The sequence below is a fragment of the Haliotis rubra genome, unplaced genomic scaffold (genome assembly GCF_003918875.1).
Source record: "Haliotis rubra isolate DU_JTF1 unplaced genomic scaffold, ASM391887v1 Scf123, whole genome shotgun sequence".
In the NCBI taxonomy this organism is placed as follows: domain Eukaryota; kingdom Metazoa; phylum Mollusca; class Gastropoda; order Lepetellida; family Haliotidae; genus Haliotis; species Haliotis rubra.
Window position 1 is genome coordinate 124,877 of NW_025765148.1, and position 18,732 is coordinate 143,608.

Consider the following 18,732-nt stretch of genomic DNA (forward strand, 5'->3'; position numbering starts at 1 on the left):
GGTATATATTTTTAATTACAATATATTTACACTCGTACTTTTCCTGTCTGAATTTAATATTGTAATAATTGTATCATCAGCATACATGCCAGCTTTGGAAGTTTAAATATATAAGTTACATCGCACATAGCACTTTGTAAGCATGTGCAACAAAACAAGGAGAGATTGACCTATTAAACGAGGGCCGAATGGTGGGGATACGGTAACCACAGTCAGAAGAAGACCCAGCTGCCATGCTGACAAGCATTTATATCCATCCTGTCAATCAATCTCATTTTCAGAAGGTTAACTTTCACTCAGCCAATCACAACTCAGTTAACTCAGAAGTGAGCCAATCACATAATCCGTTACAATCACACCGATATTTCCACAAATATGGCCGACAATGATGGCTGATCCTCTTCGTCGACCTGACCAAGTGTCTCCTAAGTCGAGCCCCCGGGACAGGGGCTCGAGGTCCCCAGCCTACCCTAGACAAGACTCAACAGGGACCCTCAAGACAACCATAAGCCTGGGAAAAATCCCTTCCGTTATTCACACCGGACCCTTCTACTTGATGAAAGATGTTCCGGGTAAGAACACAATGACTAGAAATTAGAATGACGCGTAGTCAAAGCAGAGACTGGCTAGTTGAACATTGATGTGACTACGCATCGTGTGGTAACTAGACGAATAAAGGTCGATTTATGTTTCTTATGCTTCATCGTTTTAACTTAAATGCGAACGAAGCAATATGTGTCAGATTCCTGTCAACAAATGCACAGCAATGTGTTTGTGCTCCCAGCTAAGAGCTGCGATGCGGTCCTATGCAGTCAAGATGCATGGTCATGTCCTGACTGTATAGGACTGCATCGGAGCTCTCTTCTACCAGCATCCATGTATCCTTATGGGTTCTTGGTTATTTGCTCTTTCCCCAAATATAAGCATGATAAGACTGCATGGGATGGTGGTCAAGCTACTGTCATGTACCTGAAATATTGCTAAACGCTTTCTTGAACGATGGGGTAGCCTATGGTTTAAGTGTTTGTTCGCCATATTGAAAACCCAGGTTCGATTCCCATATGATATAAGTACAATGCAGGAAGTGCATTTCAGGTGTCTTTGCTGTGATGTTGCTTGAATATTGCTGAAAGAGGTGTAAATCCTCATTCACTGCAGTGTTGAACAATTCTGAATTCATTTTGTCAATGAGTACTTTGTTACTTCATTGTAGAACACCTCAAACAGCAATAAGTCATATTTTTGTGTTGGAAGTAGTATATATTTTTTTACATGGTTCTTACTCCCCATGACAGAACCTGCTGAGATCACCGGCAGCACCAATTTACTGTCACAGTATGGGCTTGAGCACTCCTACAGCAAGTTCTGTGGCAAGAAAGTTAAAGAGGAACTCAGCGCATTCCTCCCTCATCTTCCAGGCAACATCGACAGTCCCGGGATGCAAGACAACAGGTGATTCTAGCAGTTGGATGCTAGTTATTTGTTTCACAATACAACAGAATTTTCATAGACGTCTTTGACAATTATACTAGTCTACAAGACAATTATTTGGTCCAAATGCACTGTCCACTGGACAAATGCACTGGTCCAATAAACCTGACCTGTGGGGTGTTGTCAGATACCTTAAGCAAAGTGGCAACATATCAGTAAAAGACCAGTTTTTTATTGGGTCATTTTTTTATTCTAATGTGCAAAATGGGCCATGGCCCCTGCCTTCCCCAATCCCTGTAATTGTATCCTAGTTGCATTGAGTAATGCTTATAATGTCAATCACTGTATTGTCAGGTCCAGACTCCAGTATCTACATACTAACGCCATGTATCTTGATTATTGCTGAGTGCGTCTTTTAACAAAAAATGAATATACAAACAAATATTTATGTGAGACACAGAGGTACAGATAAGCTGCATATCTGCGTAAATTACGCAAATATTTATGTTACAACTCAAATTCATATTAAGTCTTTTTCGTACAAGTACGCATGACTTTTTGTAAATACTCACTAAATGTGATCTTACATGCATAGTTAAATCATAGCTTGCGTACCGGTGCATAGATAAAATAACTGAGGTATATTCAGAGTTCTATTTCAACACATGAACTTTGCAACTTTCAGTCATTCTTGTCGTTTCTCATATTACAGATCCAATATAAATAACATTTAAGCTTTATTATATTTTTACAATCAATGGAAAATGGCAAAATACCCAAATGAGTTTGTGTGAGGTGGGTACAATTTAGCTGTTTACTCAAAGGAAATTTAGGATACTCAATTGAGATGAACACAAGCGAGTACATAACTCAATGACCCCAAAAGTTATCTGTAGCTAAAGACATGTCAGTTAGCAGACAAGACACTTCTTTTGGAACTTGCATGAATAGTTTATCCCTATTATATCCGGATATCACTGATTCTTTTGTCAGAAACCTTTCAAAATGCCAAGCACAAGGAGGTGAAGGCTTATCTTGATTAATTATCAGTTGCATATAAACAAATTAGATTTATTAAAATGATAAGTGACAAAAGATTTATCAAAACAAGCAATACAAAAACAATACATTTCTTTGTTTCAGTTCACTGCGGTCGTTGATAGAGAAGCCGCCAATCATAGGCAAAGAGTTATCTTCCCTTGCTGGGTCTGCTCTGACTGGGTTCCGGCTCCACCCAGGACCGGTATGTATTGTGCACCCAATGGTTTCAACCACTTATGTTTACGTCAGTAGCACTGTATGGTCATTACCAGTGTGAGTTGAAAAGTCAGCAATGATGTTTATATGTAGATATATGGGTATTTCTCGCATAGCATACTTCACAATTTTGCTTTTACTCATCAGTAATATCTTATCACAAAAATGGCCTGTTTTTACATTTGTAAGTATTGCCACACATGCAGCTGTGTTCTTGTATAAATGATTCTGTTTCATGTGGCGAGAGCTAGTTATCTCATTGATGTAGATGTTGCTCATGCTATCAACCACTAGTTTGCCCCAGGTTATTACCTGTGATGATTAGGAAAGGCTGAGTGTTTGTATTTTTGTGCAGCTTCCGGAGCAGTATCAGCTGTTGAACCAGATGACCCAGAAGAGGAAGCACAAGAGGAAGAAGAAGCACAAGGAAGGGGAGAAGGGGAGTGCACTCCAGGAAACTCAGAGTAAGTCAGGGAACTACATCCATATAGGGCTCAAAGCATTGTACATTATGATCGGATTATCTACAATACAAATGGGGTGAGGAGCATTATCTACAATACAGTAGAGGGGGACTGTGTGCAGGATGCAGGTGATAGGTGAGGTGTCACGGACATCAGCTCAACTTTAGACATGCTTCTGTATATAATGAAATTCAGGATGTGTTGCTACATTACAAGTGAGGACTTGTGACATTTTGCAATTTTTCAGGTTTAGATTGTGGGATAATCTCCCGACTTACTTTTTTATGATGTAACTGAAAGGTGATAAAAAAATATTCAAAATCTGTCTATCAAATATTTCATTTGTCCATTGTTGATGTTGATGTTGCAGCTGAAAATGCAGCTGATGCGGAAGCTAAGAAAGTGAAGAAACCAAGGAAGGATGAAGACAACAGCAAGGACAATAGCAAGAAGAAGGAGAAGAAGAAGAAGAAAAAGAAGAAAGTAAGTTGCAGTGTTACCATCACAATATGAACTTAGGTCTTGTTTCTTATATGGCCTTTTTGTTCACATAACAGTAACATTTAGTAACCAATCTTTATGGATTTTTACCAACTTTTTCAAGATTAGACAAAAACACTTATTTGTTTTGAGGCCAATTAAATTAAAATCAAATTTTACTGTGATCTTCATGCAAAGCAGTATCGTATTTGTTGATTCATTGATTCTGTTGAAATTGTTTCAAGGGATATTGATACAAAGAACTAATTACAATATTTACAAGATTGGCGTAATCAACTTGTATATGGATTCTTTTTTGTTTTGCAAGAGACACAGTCCAGAACATCAACCTTCTGCAACACAGGGCAGTGAAGGAGCTTCATGAAGCATACCATAGGATGCAGAATGTGGGCGGAGTCTCGCCACGTGACATAGAATGTGGGAGGAGTCTCGCCGTGACATAGAATGTGGGTAGAGTCTCGCCATGTGACATAGAATGTGTGCGGAGTCTCACCATGTGACATAGAATGTGAGCAGAGTCTCACCATGTGACATAGAATGTGGGTAGTCTCGCCATGTGACATAGAATGTGAGCGGAGTCTCACCATGTGACATAGAATGTGAGCAGAGTCTCACCATGTGACATAGAATGTGGGCGGAGTCTCACCATGTGACATAGAATGTGGGTGGAGTTGTGGGACACAGATCATAGCATGTGACAGAATGTACGTGTCTCGTGGCCATGTGCAGATTCACATATGAGGATGAATGTTGGCGGAGTCTGATATTCCACAGGTGCATTTTGAAATTTTGTTGGATGCTGAATGCAACTGACAGAGTTGCCTCCCTCAAGTGTTGATAGAAACTCAAAGCAAAAGGGTGCTGTGAAAGGGACCTTTTCCAGATTTTACAACAGAAAAAGACACAGGCAGTTACTTTGCAGCATCCTCTATTATCAAATTTGTCATGTCTCTATTGTATTATGCCAAGTGGTTCAGGTGTTTGTTCGTCATGGTAATAGCCTGTTTGTAGAGCACTGACACAAGTACAATGTGCTTGCCCACATCTGGTGTCCCATGACGTGGTACTACTCGAACACGGCAAAAGTGATGCAAAATTGTACTCTCCTTCATTTCCCTCTATAGCCTCAGTTTGGAAGTGATGTCACATCTCCTGTCTCTTACAATGCCTTCTAAACCCAAAATCTGTCGTAATAGAACTGAGACATATACACTAGATATTTAAGGCTATTTGGAATGTGGACTTGTTTTACTGAAATAAAATGTCATAGTGATGTCAGTATTCTGTAGTATCTGTGGCTCCAATAATAGACGTGAAGGTCGAAACTTTGAGAATTGATTGCACAGATTAGTCAGAATACAGGGATTTTCCTGGGCTATTTTTCTGTTGTTAATTAGTGGTCCATTGGACTCCCAACTGTGTAACTGTAGTGGTGTGAGTGTGAAAACTATGTCTCCCACACAAATAGGGGCCTGAGAGAAATAATGAAAGTTTAATATCATACTCAACCGCAGTTGACACAAGATTGCTCATGTTCAGAGTCTGTTAGTTGAAAATAGAGATCTCCATCTAAATACTTGTGTTAAATCATGAAACAGTCAACAGTTTTGCAGTTATTAAATGATACGTGGAAAGTCATTATTTTGCAGGGATGGGGGTGTTAGCTTGAGATTTGGTGCTTCCCTGCACAATTGGTTCTAAATTAAATGAAAAGGGAAAATATATACAGGTAACCAACCCACCAGCAACAGAATATGGTCTCTGTCACACTACAGGGTTCGCTCAAGCTCAACACATCGGTAGGGCAATATGTGGATGGTGAGAACCAACCAGAAATATTAATTTCACTTTATATTCAACTCCTACTGCATCAGACATGCAGTTTTCCTGTGTGAGCGTGAACCCTGTTGTGACTGAATTGTTGTCTACCCAACAACAGTTGTTTCACAAATTGTAAACACTAAATATGATTATTGTTTCGCTCAGGTATTTATGTGGGTTTTTATACAAACCAGGATGCAACATTAAGTGAATTTATTAATATACCCTACTTAAGAAATGACTGTTCGTTGTGTAGGGCACCTGTCATGGCAGGTTTAAGTTTTTATAGCACCTCTATTTGTTGTATGTATATTTTGTACTGACGAATTCTCTGTGTTTCAGAAATAAAAGATCTGAAATATGGGAAATTTTTTTGTTATGTTTTGATATTTATCCAACATGTTAGAATGAACTATGTTCCCACATCTCTTCACTGCACAAAATACGGTCTAAAGACTATTTGTCTATATTTAGTCAGGAAATGGAAAAAATTACCATCTACAACCATACATAAACTTTGTGTGAAGACAATGGTCAGCAGTCAGTGAGTTAAGTTTTACACCTATTTAAGCAATATTCCAGCAATAACACGGCAGACACCAGAAATGGGCTTCACACATTGTACCCATGTGGGGAATCAAACCCGGGTCTTCCACAAGGTTATCCCATGCCCCTGTTCTTACTCAGAACCTGTACAAGTAACAGGGCTAATACTGGCTTGAGATGTACATCAGTATCATAGAAACCACACCTGTCATGGACTAGAATCAAACTTGGGTCTCCAAGGTATAACTGGATAATTTAACCACTTGGCTATGTCTAATCGCTTGTCATGGGAAGATGGAATGGGATGCATAAAATAATTCCATATTTTGTGATAATCAATTTTGGTTTGATTAGAATTCCAAACTAGTTCAAAAACTTAAATTCACTGAACTAGTTTTATGGTATTTAACATCAGTTGTAGTTAATGGAACTGTCAACATTAATACTGTCTCAGTCTGATATACAGTAGAATACTTTTATAACGAACACGAATATAACGAACTGACGGCTATAGCAAACTGTTTTAAAAGTCCCGAATAAACCCCTGTATATTATCATATAGAAAAGTCGTGAATAATGAATTCTCTATAACGAACTTAATGGCAATAGTGAACTGATTTGCAATCCCCAGGAGTCGCAGTTAACACTAATTAACAGTGTGAATAACGAACTGAGCGAACTCAATCAGTGTTCCTGCCAATTAGCTGTGCTCACTTTGATGCCAATATGGCGCTTCAAACATTGAAGAACTTTCTAGTTTCGAAGAAGACAACTGATATGTCTTCATTTGATTCACTTGCCGATTTGAATGAGGCTACAGCACATATGCAGTCGGCCAAGCGTGGACAAAGCAAGATCACAGACTTTGTAGTGGCACGAATGTAACTGTCGTATGAATGAATGAATAAACTGAGTAGGAATGTATCGTACTGTACAGTATGTCTTTATTGTTCTTTCAGTGGAATTTCGTGAATAGCGAACTACGGATATAACAAACTAATTTCAGTGGTCCCTTGGAGTTCGTTATAAAGGTATTTTACTGTATGCAATAAAATAGTTGTACAAAGACACAAAGTCAAGAGAAGGCTACATTCCATCACCTGCCTAATACCGGACTCTCATCACTGTCAGACCCGTGAAGATCCAGGTTAGAATCAGTCGTAACAGGCGACTGATGGGATTGGGTGGTCGGGGATCGCTGACTTAGTTGGCACGTCATTGTATCCCAATTGCGTAGATCAATGCTCATGGTGTTGATCACTGGATTGTCTGGTCCAGACTCGATTATTTACAGACCGCCAACATGTAGCTGGAATATTCTGAGTGCGGCGTTAAACAACAAACAAACCAACCAATAATGGTGGATCTCATCACTGTCAAAATGGCAGAACATGAACCAGTCCTGCACTGCAGATGTTTCCGAGTCAGTACCCTGACACCATGAAAACATTGATTTTATACAAAAACTGTCTCAGCAAGACAAGCCAACCTTTCAAAACATTTCAAACCATGACGTCAATATTATAAAATTTTGATATATCAGAACTGGCTCTTCTGATTTCCACAGTTATCTTAATTTGAATCACCTGACCATCAAAAGTGGGCATTTTGCATGTATGTTTACCAGTTTGCTGAAACCCACAAACCTTGAAACTATATTCCGTGTAAATCTGGACTTCAAAGCCCACGAAAGGTTTTTCAGAGAGAATTGCTGTGCTCTGGGGTTCTTAGGGACCGTTCATAATGTATGAGGGAGGAGAAATGATGATTTTTAGGGGTGGGGGTGGGGGTTGTTCACCAATTTTTTCTGGGGAGGTAGGGGGTCATCAATTTTGTACACATGCACTGGGGGTGGTGGTGTTGTCATCAATTTTGTACATGAAGAAGAAAAATTATGCTAAAAAATTATGGGAAGGGGGAGGTTATTGATTTTGTATATGACATGTGGGGGGTCACTTACTTTGTACGTAAATTTTAGGGGGGTCACACACATTGTACATGCTTCTCCATAGAAATCATCATAAAACACACACACCACATAACTTATGAACGGTCCCTTACAGAATTGGTTCCTGACAGAATGTCCTTATTTAGGAAAGTAAACCAAATGTGAGATCATTTTGATCACACTAGTTACATGGCATCAATTCTAGAGTTAATATATAGTCCTGTTTTAACAGTCACTTTAATTTCATGAAACACGTCTAAAATATATCTGACTTCAATTACAAATAAAGACTTACTAACAACTAGATTCTGATTTGTCACATTCCTAAAAATATATGTGTAAATGTAATTTACTAACATCCATTTCATACAAAAACATTGATGACAATATTGTACACATATCTCTTGCAACAGAATAATAAATGGTTTTAATTCATTCTTTCTCAAACACACATAAATATAATTATAATGTAATTTTCTGAGTAAACTTGATATTTTATACTTATCCTGACTCATGTATTATTGCTTGTCTCCTTCCTTTCATGAAATGTAAACAAACTGAACAATCACATGAAACCGCGAATAAACAGTCAAATTTGCTAATAAATTTCAAACCATATTGTAGAAGGATACTCCCTGAAACCTTATAAAGATAACTTAAAGGGTAATAACTAAGTTAGCAAAGGATATAGTGCCGTGTTGGAGACACAGGTGCTCTCCCAACCGTCCACTAGGGCGAAGAAGGAGAGTGGGAAGACGGGTGGCGCCGTTTTCCCGCCAAAACGGAGAGGGAGACAACTCGTGGTGAGTAGTGATTTTACGTCTGCTTTTTTGAAGGGAGCTTCAAAAAGGAGATACAGGTGTTCCACTAACATTCGGGAAAGGAAGGAGACAAGCAATAATACATGAGTCAGGATAAGGAAAAATATCCATTTATCATGTGCATTGCTCTATGCACAATGCATTTACGAAGCACCCAAACAATCTGATTATTATTACCCCGGATAACCCAAGATGCCTGAGAGGCACCAGGTTATAGTCACATTACTATCCCACCGGGTACCCATTTTCTGCTGGGTGAAGAGAGGCAATTTTGGACAAATATTGATAACGTAAGCTTACAGAGACCGAGGTAATAGTTGTGTTTCGGTAGTTCCAAAGCACCAAGATTGGAACGAAAACCTGAATCAGTTAAATATGTATCTTAAAAATACATCATTGCTCCACTGGATTGTACACACTTCGTTCCTCCAACATCTGTAAATACATTTTGTCCATCTGCAGAGTAATTGTTGTTTGTTAACAAATGACAGACATCCATCAAGATGACACAATAATAGTGCTCATACATGCTCAGTTAATACCACACAAATACCAACTTCTGACACCTGCTGGTATTTTCTCTTCTTGTAGCCTCATCCTGAGCTGGAGTGTTCCCACGAAGATCATACACAAGATAGAGCTCATGACTGACATCTGACAAAAAAAACGTCATTTCAGTCCGATGCAAGGATGCGTGATGGAGGAATGTAGTATGTACAAGGCTGTGTATTAATGATGACCAGATGACCCCTGCTGGACGTGTCTATGTGAAGGTTACTTTATCTACAGGCATGTGCCCACTCTCCCCGAGATTCTTAATGTGAACTCGGCCACTGGGACGGATGACGAGGTATGTGATGCTGCCATTAGCGAGAGACATTCGTAGCCAACCCTCAGGAGGGAACTGCAGGGCTCTGGAAACATAAAGGACAATGTCAACATGGACATACTTTGAAAATCAAAATATGTGGTACAAAATGTACTTAATTAAATGCCTTTCAGGAAAATAAAGGCCGCTATTCATAAAGAGATTTTAAGAGGGCATACACATTGTCCTCTTTCACCTACTTCCCTTATATATGACTATATGAGATGATATAGTATCACCCAATGTTTTTCATAGAACTGTTGGTAATATGTCACGCCTGTTGGGTATTGCAAAACACTGCCATCCAGTTGCAATGTTCTATAACTTAGTTAGTGTAATATATTCAAAGAGGTTAATCATAATGATCATAATATATTCAGTTTCCGTTGGTCCAATGGAAATATATACATTGATGAAAGAGTGAGTGAATAAGGTTTTACGCCTCTTTTAGCACTATTCCAGCAATATCACGGCAGGGGACACCAGAAATAAACTTCACACATTGTACCAATGTGGGGAATCGAACCTGTGACTTCAGCGTGATGAGCGAACACTTTAACCACTAGGCTACCCCACCGCCCAAGAAACCGAGAAACATAATGGCGATCTGAACCTGTAGGTTCCACAAACTCAGGACATTGTTCCAATTCTTTATTCAGGCTTATTACAGTTACAACTCATATTTACAATGCATAACAATTTAAATTACTCTGTAATACGGCTGAAAACCGTGTGGCCCTATGCTCCAATGCTAGCATGTTTTTCTGTTGGCCAACCTCTCACAACTGCACGTGGCTCGCATCACCTTGCCTGGCTGTCACATGACTCATACTTTTGTTCTAAATATAACTTACTGCTGTCAACCAAATGCTGAAACTGGCAATTTCAGAAACCATGATCACAAGTACCTCGTATCCCCAAGGGCCATAACTCTGTACACTGCGGCGCCTTACCGAACTGGACTGCCTGTCACACATTTGCCACAACATACCTAGTACAGCAGCAGCCTCAAAGACCTACAGAACCACTCAGTGCGCAGGGAAAGAACAGATCACAGCGAAACACTGACATTACCTGCAGACAAAGTAGCGGATGACATTAGCGTGACAGACGATGATCTCGTAGCTGTCCTCTGTCTGGTCGGGGTCAGCTCGGTGGAAATATTTCCGAAAGGCTGCTTCCACCCTCGCCCCTTCTTTGTAAAACTGCTAGAAGTAAGACATTATAAAGAAATGTGCAAATAATGATAAAATAAACAAAAACAACAAAAAAGGAATAGTGTCCAAAATCCAAACAGACTACTGGATACAACAATATATTCTGATGATGTGTCACTGTCATTCCACATTGACTGTCAAAGATTTTTCTAATCTTTCAAAATACCAATACATGTAGATATATAAAAAGAACCACTTCAAACCGAAGATTCATTAATTCAAACACCGTTGCTACTTTAGTTGCCACATCCTCCTGCTTACCTGTATAATCTTCTCAATCAGACACCACACCAACTTTCCTGTATAATCTTCTCAATCAGACACATCACACCTGCTTACCTGCATAAACTTCTCAATCAGACACATCACACCTGCTTACCTGCATAAACTTCTCAATCAGACACATCACACCTGCTTACCTCCACAACCTTTTTTCTCAATCAGACACATCACAACTGCTTACCTCCATAACCTTCTCAATCAGACACACCATACCTGCTTACCTGTATATTCTTCTCAGACACATCACACCAACTTACCTGTATAATCTTCTCAATCAGACACATCACACCTGCATAATCTTCTCAATCAGACACATCACACCTGCTTACCTGCATAATCTTCTCAATCAGACACATCAAACCTGCTTACCTGCATGATCTTCTCAATCAGACACACCATACCTGCTTACCTGTATATTCTTCTCACACATCATACCTGCTTACCTGTATATTCTTCTCAGGCACATCACACCAACTTACCTGTATAATCTTCTCAATCAGACCCACCATACCTGCTTACCTGTATATTCTTCTCACACATCACACCTGCTTACCTGTATATTCTTCTCAGACACATCACACCTCCTTACCTGTATAATCTTCTCAATCAGACACATCACACTTGCATACCTGCATAATCTTCTCAATCAGACACATCACACCTGTTTACCTGTATAATCTTCTCAATCAGACACATCACACCTGCTTACCTGTATATTCTTCTCACACATCACACCTGCTTACCTGTATATTCTTCTCAGACACATCACACCTGTTTACCTGTGTAATCTTCTCAATCAGACACACCATAGCTGCTTACCTGTATATTCTTCTCAGGCACATCACACCAACTTACCTGTATAATCTTCTCAATCAGACACATCACACCTGCTTACCTGTATAATCTTCTCAATCAGACACCACACCAACTTACCTGTATAATCATTTCAATCAGATACATCACACCTGCTTACCTGTATAATCAATCAGACACATCACACCTGCTTACCTGTATAATTTTCACAATCAGACACATCACACTTGCATACCTGCATTATCTTCTCTATCAGACAGATCACACCTGCTTACCTGTATAATCTTCTCAATCAGACACATCACACCTGTTTACCTGCATAATCTTCTCAATCAGACACCACACCAACTTACCTGTATTATCTTTTCAATCAGACACATCACACCTGCTTAACTGTATAATCAATCAGAAACATCACACCTGCTTACCTGTATAATCTTCTCAATCAGACAGATCACACATCTGTATCACACATGTCACACCTGTCTACCTGCTTACCTGTAGCTACAGACTATCTTGCATATCAGTTTGAACCTACCGCTTCTTCAGGCCTCCAGTGAGCGGACGGGGGCTCTGGGGGTATTGGTGCACCCTCTCGCAACAAGTCGTTCCGTACTATTGACAAGTGAGGCACATGCTTGTGAATGATGTCAGCTGTCTCCTTCGCTCGAGTCATCGTAGATGATATCAGGATGGTGTAGGGTAGGTTGAGATCCTTAAGTCTCCTCCCGGTAATGTCTGCTTGTTCTTGGCCTGTGGTGTTTAAAGGATGGATTTGATATCAATAGATCTGACAATAAAAGCAAATGGAGAATTACTCAATCTGACCATAGTTTCACCAACAACTTACACATTAAAGAAAAGGCCTCCCCATAGTCTGATTGATTGAGCATCTGCCTGGAGAGCAGGCTGGTTGGTTGATTCCTGGCCATATTTCACAATAAAAACTTGAAAATTGTATTTGTTATTACCCTGCCTGGTGCTTAGAATGTGACAGGCAGGCACACACAATTGTGGTCCGTTGTAAAATAGGAATTTATCTTCCCTGTAAGAGGAAATTTGGTTCAGCTTAGGTGGTACGGATGAAATTATCAAATGTAAGAGAATTCTCATGAAACACTTGTGAATTGTTGGTGTTTAGAGACAAGGACTAGGACTGAGATCCAGAGGATGGCAGGGAGATGAAGGGACAGGCTGCAGGCAGCAGAAGATAATGAATGAGTGAGTTTGGTTTAACCCATGAACAAGAGTGGGGTGCCAACAGTCAATACATTTTCAGCACCAACCAGAAAATGAACCAATGCTCTTTTGTTTGTGCATGCCCAATACAAGGGAAACAACTCTGTACAGCAAATGTCTGCAACTGGGTGACCTACGTCTCACCAGGACTTCACACACAAAACTCCCAAGGTATACTGCTTCTAGAAATAACACAAACCCAGTTTAGTGAGGAATCTGCCCAGGTCATCTGAGGACTCCATGTTGTACTGTCCATGACGAATCAGCAACAGATGACGGGTAGCCTTAGAAGTCTTTGTTTTCAGTTCATTTGTTGTTGTGTCGGAATCCTTGTCTTTGTCATGTTTGGAGGGTTTAACTAGGTTTTCTGGCTCACGTCTGAAACACAAGAAAGATACTTCCAATAATCTTTGGATATTGTCCACAAATTCATTTGGCAAAGTTTTTTTCTTTGTTTTCATACTGATTTCACTTAAAATGACAGCTTATTCTTTGTACTATATGGAACAAGTTTTTATGGATAACAACTTCTTTATTTGGTGAGTGCGACGTTTCGATACAGATTTTTGTACCGTTGTCAAGCAAGAGTGATACATAAAGTGGCTTGACAACGGTACAAAAATCTGTATTGAAACGTCGCACTCACCAAATAAAGAAGTTGTTATCCATAAAAACTTGTTCCACGTCTCAACTTCTAAAATGCCACTCAAACAAGGTATTCTTTGTACTGTTAATGCATCAGTTCTCTGTGCTTACAGCCTTAATATGGGCAGTGGGAAGGAGGAGGGAACTGGTCCAGCAATTCAGGACATTCAAACAGCAATTTATTTAAAAGTCTGTTTACTTAAATTTAATGAAGAAATCCATAACAGAATTAACAATTGCTTCAATCACACAGAAACAATTAAGTAACAATAAGAACCCTTAATTATCCATTATAATGAATCTCCATTCTTTTATGAAAAATACCCTGGACTCAACACCCTGTAGCTCCTGGATAAGTGGTCAACAAATACACCCCTTAAAATAAAAACAGTCAAATGATACTCCCTGTTCTAATGACACTCATGTTTCACAGCTGTATGCACAAAAATACATGCAAAAGTTCAGTAATCACATAAATCTCTCTAAGGCCTTAACTACACATACTGTGGAAAGAATTCCAACACTGTTCTTTTTGTAGACATGTTAGCTAGGTTGGGTTTAACTCTAACCATGATTTAATTCACAGCTAATTCACTTTCATATTACTTTTAGATGTAATGTAGGTCTTTATAATTAATAAATAATAACACATAGTATTTTAGTCAAAGTGGTTTGAATGATCGGAGGTCTCATATGTCGGTATTGTGGTTTTGGTAAGGCTATAACACAATTGTTTTACAGTTGGATACATGTGTGTACACGACCCAGATGTGGTTGCATAACATATCATCATGGCACAGATATCGCTTTTATGATCACAACAGTCTTCACAGTCATGATTTCATCAGGGAAAGAGATGATGCAGGAAGCAATGAAGGACATTACATCAATACATCTAGTTTAAGTATTTGAGAATCTCTGCACCTGTCCCAGTTATAGTCCCATTTCACGCTTGGTTGATGCGAGTATCCCCATTCACGTTTTGCTGAATAAGCAACGTTTGTATCTTTAGATTTCTCGTGAAAAAGAACACCAATTGCAGCTATAGCACCGGCTGTTCCCAATCCGTATTTCCGGATGAAATATCCGATTCTTGCTCTCCAAACCATTTTGAATGTTTTTTGCAATTTTGCGGCAAGGGAATCACGTGTGCTTCCTGGTCTTTGGGACCAGTCGTTAGATGTTTCTTGTGTGCATGTTTTCTAAACACAAATATGAGTAATGAATCAACGAATAAACTCATAATATATTCTGTGTAAAGTAATATTTCAACAAAAGTTACATAGAAGGTAGAATTATCTTATGCACGAAAAGAATGATTAAATGTGCATTGTTTGTTCGGCTTATGCGCCAAGAAACGGTCCCCCGGTTGGTTGTCGCAATATGGCTGCGACTGTAGTCAAACATGCTTTGTATCCTGATGCAACAATCACCATGGCGTTGTTTAGAGACGTTACGAATGCAGCAGAGCTTCGACAACATGTCATGAAGGGAGAATTCGAGGCTTCCCTCTTGAAACCAGCAATGGTACGTAAATCCATTCCAGGGATACCCTCCAGGTTTCACCTGAACAAATCTATGGTAGCGACTTTAGGGGTCCCTCACCTATCACTTGAATCAGAGACCATATATATTGTATGGTCTCTGCTTGAATGCAGTGCTTTCACGGTTACTCTGTAAAACGTCACCGTCCTTCTTTGGCGAAAATCTAAATGTCGAATGAAAAGGAGAATAAATTAGGTAAGTAGAAATTCATTAGTAAGTGCCCAATGCTGATACAACACTTTGATATTGATAACTGAAAAGTTGTTCTAAACAGTATTAAACACACGTCACTGTAGTTGTTTATTGTATGTTTCAGATTGTGGATCCATTCCAAGTCCTTGTAGCTGCCAATAAAGCTGTACATTTACAACGCAGTGGGAAAATGATGACAAGAAATGTTCACACAGAGATACTCTTCAGTCTTTCACCCTCAAAAAATGTAAGATCACTAAATTGTCAAACAAACTGTCTCAAACTCAATTATTGACAGGTTACTGTAAGGGTGGTGAGTTAGCCCAGTGGTTAAAGCGTTCGCTTGTCACACTGAAGACCCGGGTTCGATTCCCCACATAGGTACCATGTGTGAAGCCCATTTCAGGTGTCCCCTGCTGTGATGTTACTGGAATGTTGCTAAACGCGGCATAAAACTAAACTCAGTCATTCAGTACAGGCTGCTGTCCTATAACTTAGCTTCTGAAATATTGTGAAGTGTCGACTTTAAACCAAGTGAACAATACTTTCATGATGTTCACGGTATGTATTAACAATTTGACTTTCACTGGCTTAACACTCTCAGACCTATATACCTATACCTGGATAGTTTTGGTAATCAAATATCATACAAATTCGAACATGAGCTAAAATGTTACCCGTATCAGTCAAAAGATGCAGAAAATATAGGTAAAGTATCTGGGTCCCGATCAACAAAGTGTTCGTAGTGCCAATACCTTCGTAAGCTTATGATAAACTATAGCGTAACGACATGTCGCAATGTTATGAATGCTTTGTGGATCAGGGCCAAGTTATCTATAGTGGTTGTACTTGATGTGTTTGTTGTCATTTGATATCCATTGTTTTGAAGATTTCAGATTCATTCAAGAAATTCGGTTTGGGTGACTCTGATACATCAGCTTTAGTTGTGATCATCAATGACAACAATGGCAGCACACTGACAGCTGTGACAGACAAGGTGCAAGGAAGACTGGTTGATGTCACAGAAGTTAAAGAGCTCACAGACTCAAACATAGTGAATAAGGTTTGTACAATATCAAGGAAACATTTAATTGTAATATTTCACAACACAGGTAAAAGTAATAAAGTGCACCCGGTTGTCATTTTCTGAAATGTAAGACCCACCCTATGTTAAGTTTCAGAATATGGTATTTGCTTATGTTCTAGTGTCCCCTTTGGATGTCTCTGGGATTTGGGTACCAAATCATCAACATTTTGAATCTTTTGAGTCCTGTTGATCGTATTTTTTAGCATTGAACTATTGGTCAAGCTTTGAAAGTCTCTTTCTTCCTAATCGATCATTGTGTTCTATTGTGAAACTAACTTTTGTAAAGATATGACACATATATGAGAGTTCACCTTTGCCTGATTTTGAAAATTTGAATTGCACTATTTTAAGGAGATTTGCCATAAATCTTACTATTGCTTCTTGAATGGGCTGTTCAAGTTGGACAACCTCTGCCTCATCCATCTGACTTTGTAATGTCAAAAACAAACATAGAGCGATATATCAGTTTCTTCTGAAAATAAGTCTTTAACTTTTGCCACGCCATTGTTTGTTTGTTTGTCCCAGGTGTACAAGCTCACTGAGGAAGAGCTGACTATATCATCTCCACTGGACTCCATCACGACAAGGATTGCAGCGAAGGAAATGGCCGTTGTTTGACACACACCAGCTACTGTTCTGCTCTATAGATTTGAATGAACATGTAAATTGAAAATAAACAATATCTGTCACTACTTTCTTCGGTATTTGGTCTAACACATTAACCGTCAAGAAGACACATATTCCTCTACACTGCAATTACGGTTAGGATTGCCTTAAGAATCATATTTACATTCAACTCATATTCAGAAAACATTATGAAAGTTTGGGGATGTTACAACTCGTGTCCAATGTGGGTCCTCTTGTCTGCAGTCACCTCTTGTCCCTAGTTACCTTTTGTAACAAATCACAAGCTGAATCGAACCTGTGAGTGAGATTGAGTTTGGTTTTACACCACACTCAGCAATATTCCAGGTATATGGTGGCAGTCTGTAAATAATCGAGTCTGGACCAGACAATCCAGTGATCAACAGCATGAGCATCGATCTGCACAATTGGGAACCGATGACGTGTCAACCAAGTCGGCGAGCCTGACCACCCGATCCCGTTAGTTGCCTCTTACGACAAGCATAGTCGCCTTTTGTGGCAAGCATGGGTTGCTGAAGACCTATTCTACCCCGGATCTTCATGGGTGGAATTGAACCTGTGGATCAGTGTAAATCATGTTGTTGATAACATCAGGGAGGGCCTGCTGACAAACCTATTTGAGAGTTACCCACCCACCCGACCAAGGATTAATAATTTCTATAACTTCCCTGGTTAATGATTAATTCTGAGTTATGATCAAAATGTTAACAGCTGAAGTCAGCTTTCAATTTGCCACAGATTCCCTAATATGAACACCTACTGTACATGTGTCAAGTCTGTGCAGTTTGATAATAAATACCGGTACATATATCCAGAACAATAGAGTCCCTTTTTTGTTGCAAATAGTGTTTTGCATTGCATACAGAAATGCAAGGAAACAAACGAGAGACTTGCTGATGCTGTAAACCACCAGTTTGGTCCATTCTAGATTGTTCACTCTTTACAGTGACAGTGGGAATGTTGCTCACTGTGGTGAAAAATAACTTACACTCACTTACAGAGATTTAGGAGTGAGTACAGCATGAACATTGATACGATGACATGTGTCAACCAAGCCAGCGAGCCTGACCAGCTAATCCTGTTGCCTCTTACGACAAGCATGGGTTACTGAAGATCAGTTCTAACCCAGATCTTCACGGACCTGAGAATAAGGAGAGCCCATAGTGTGTGTGTGTGTGTGTGAGAGAGAGAGCGGTGCAAGGTTGAATTTGACAATGTTATATTAGAAATAAGAGATGAATGGCTTTAAGATGTTCCTGAACTCAGGGGACACCACACCTGAAGACCCTTCCAAGGAAGAGTCCTATTAGATGGTTCAGTCATTTCAAAGAAGGCTCATAGTTATTTTCAACATGTTTAAATATGTGTTCAAGATTCTGCTATGTATTCCAGCTGGGACACACCTCTTTT

The 18,732-nt window shown here is 39.4% G+C and overlaps 3 protein-coding genes across 6 annotated transcripts; 2 read left to right on the forward strand and 1 right to left on the reverse strand.

Annotated features, from left to right (window-relative positions):
* Positions 1 to 364: 364 nt before the first annotated feature.
* Positions 365 to 5,837, forward strand: LOC124266051 (mediator of RNA polymerase II transcription subunit 19-like). 3 transcript variants are annotated; one of them, XR_006895623.1, is made up of 7 exons: positions 365 to 572; positions 1,296 to 1,452; positions 2,575 to 2,674; positions 3,044 to 3,152; positions 3,523 to 3,635; positions 3,961 to 4,271; positions 4,312 to 5,837. XR_006895623.1 is itself a non-coding variant. In XM_046700865.1 (7 exons), exons 1-6 carry the CDS (start codon positions 386 to 388, stop codon positions 4,015 to 4,017), a joined length of 723 nt encoding a protein of 240 aa, XP_046556821.1. In that variant the 5' UTR covers positions 365 to 385; the 3' UTR covers positions 4,018 to 4,066; positions 4,100 to 5,837. The 3 variants fall into 3 exon arrangements, 2 of the variants coding, with proteins under 2 accessions (XP_046556821.1, XP_046556820.1); XM_046700865.1 differs by having other exon boundaries at positions 3,961 to 4,066; positions 4,100 to 5,837; XM_046700864.1 differs by having other exon boundaries at positions 3,961 to 5,837.
* Positions 5,838 to 8,793: 2,956 nt separating this feature from the next.
* Positions 8,794 to 15,013, reverse strand: LOC124266053 (serine/threonine-protein phosphatase PGAM5, mitochondrial-like). 2 transcript variants are annotated; one of them, XM_046700868.1, is made up of 5 exons: positions 14,778 to 15,013; positions 13,408 to 13,586; positions 12,508 to 12,722; positions 10,732 to 10,862; positions 8,794 to 9,703 (listed from the first exon to the last, which is right to left on the reverse strand). In XM_046700868.1, the coding sequence occupies exons 1-5, from the start codon at positions 14,960 to 14,962 to the stop codon at positions 9,553 to 9,555; spliced, it is 861 nt and encodes a 286-aa protein (XP_046556824.1). In that variant the 5' UTR covers positions 14,963 to 15,013; the 3' UTR covers positions 8,794 to 9,552. The 2 variants fall into 2 exon arrangements, with proteins under 2 accessions (XP_046556824.1, XP_046556823.1); XM_046700867.1 differs by having other exon boundaries at positions 10,732 to 10,865.
* Positions 15,014 to 15,208: 195 nt separating this feature from the next.
* On the forward strand, positions 15,209 to 17,366 carry LOC124266056 (EKC/KEOPS complex subunit TPRKB-like). The gene is made up of 4 exons (XM_046700870.1): positions 15,209 to 15,380; positions 15,715 to 15,837; positions 16,480 to 16,653; positions 17,203 to 17,366. The coding sequence occupies exons 1-4, from the start codon at positions 15,237 to 15,239 to the stop codon at positions 17,293 to 17,295; spliced, it is 534 nt and encodes a 177-aa protein (XP_046556826.1). The 5' UTR covers positions 15,209 to 15,236; the 3' UTR covers positions 17,296 to 17,366.
* Positions 17,367 to 18,732: the final 1,366 nt, after the last annotated feature.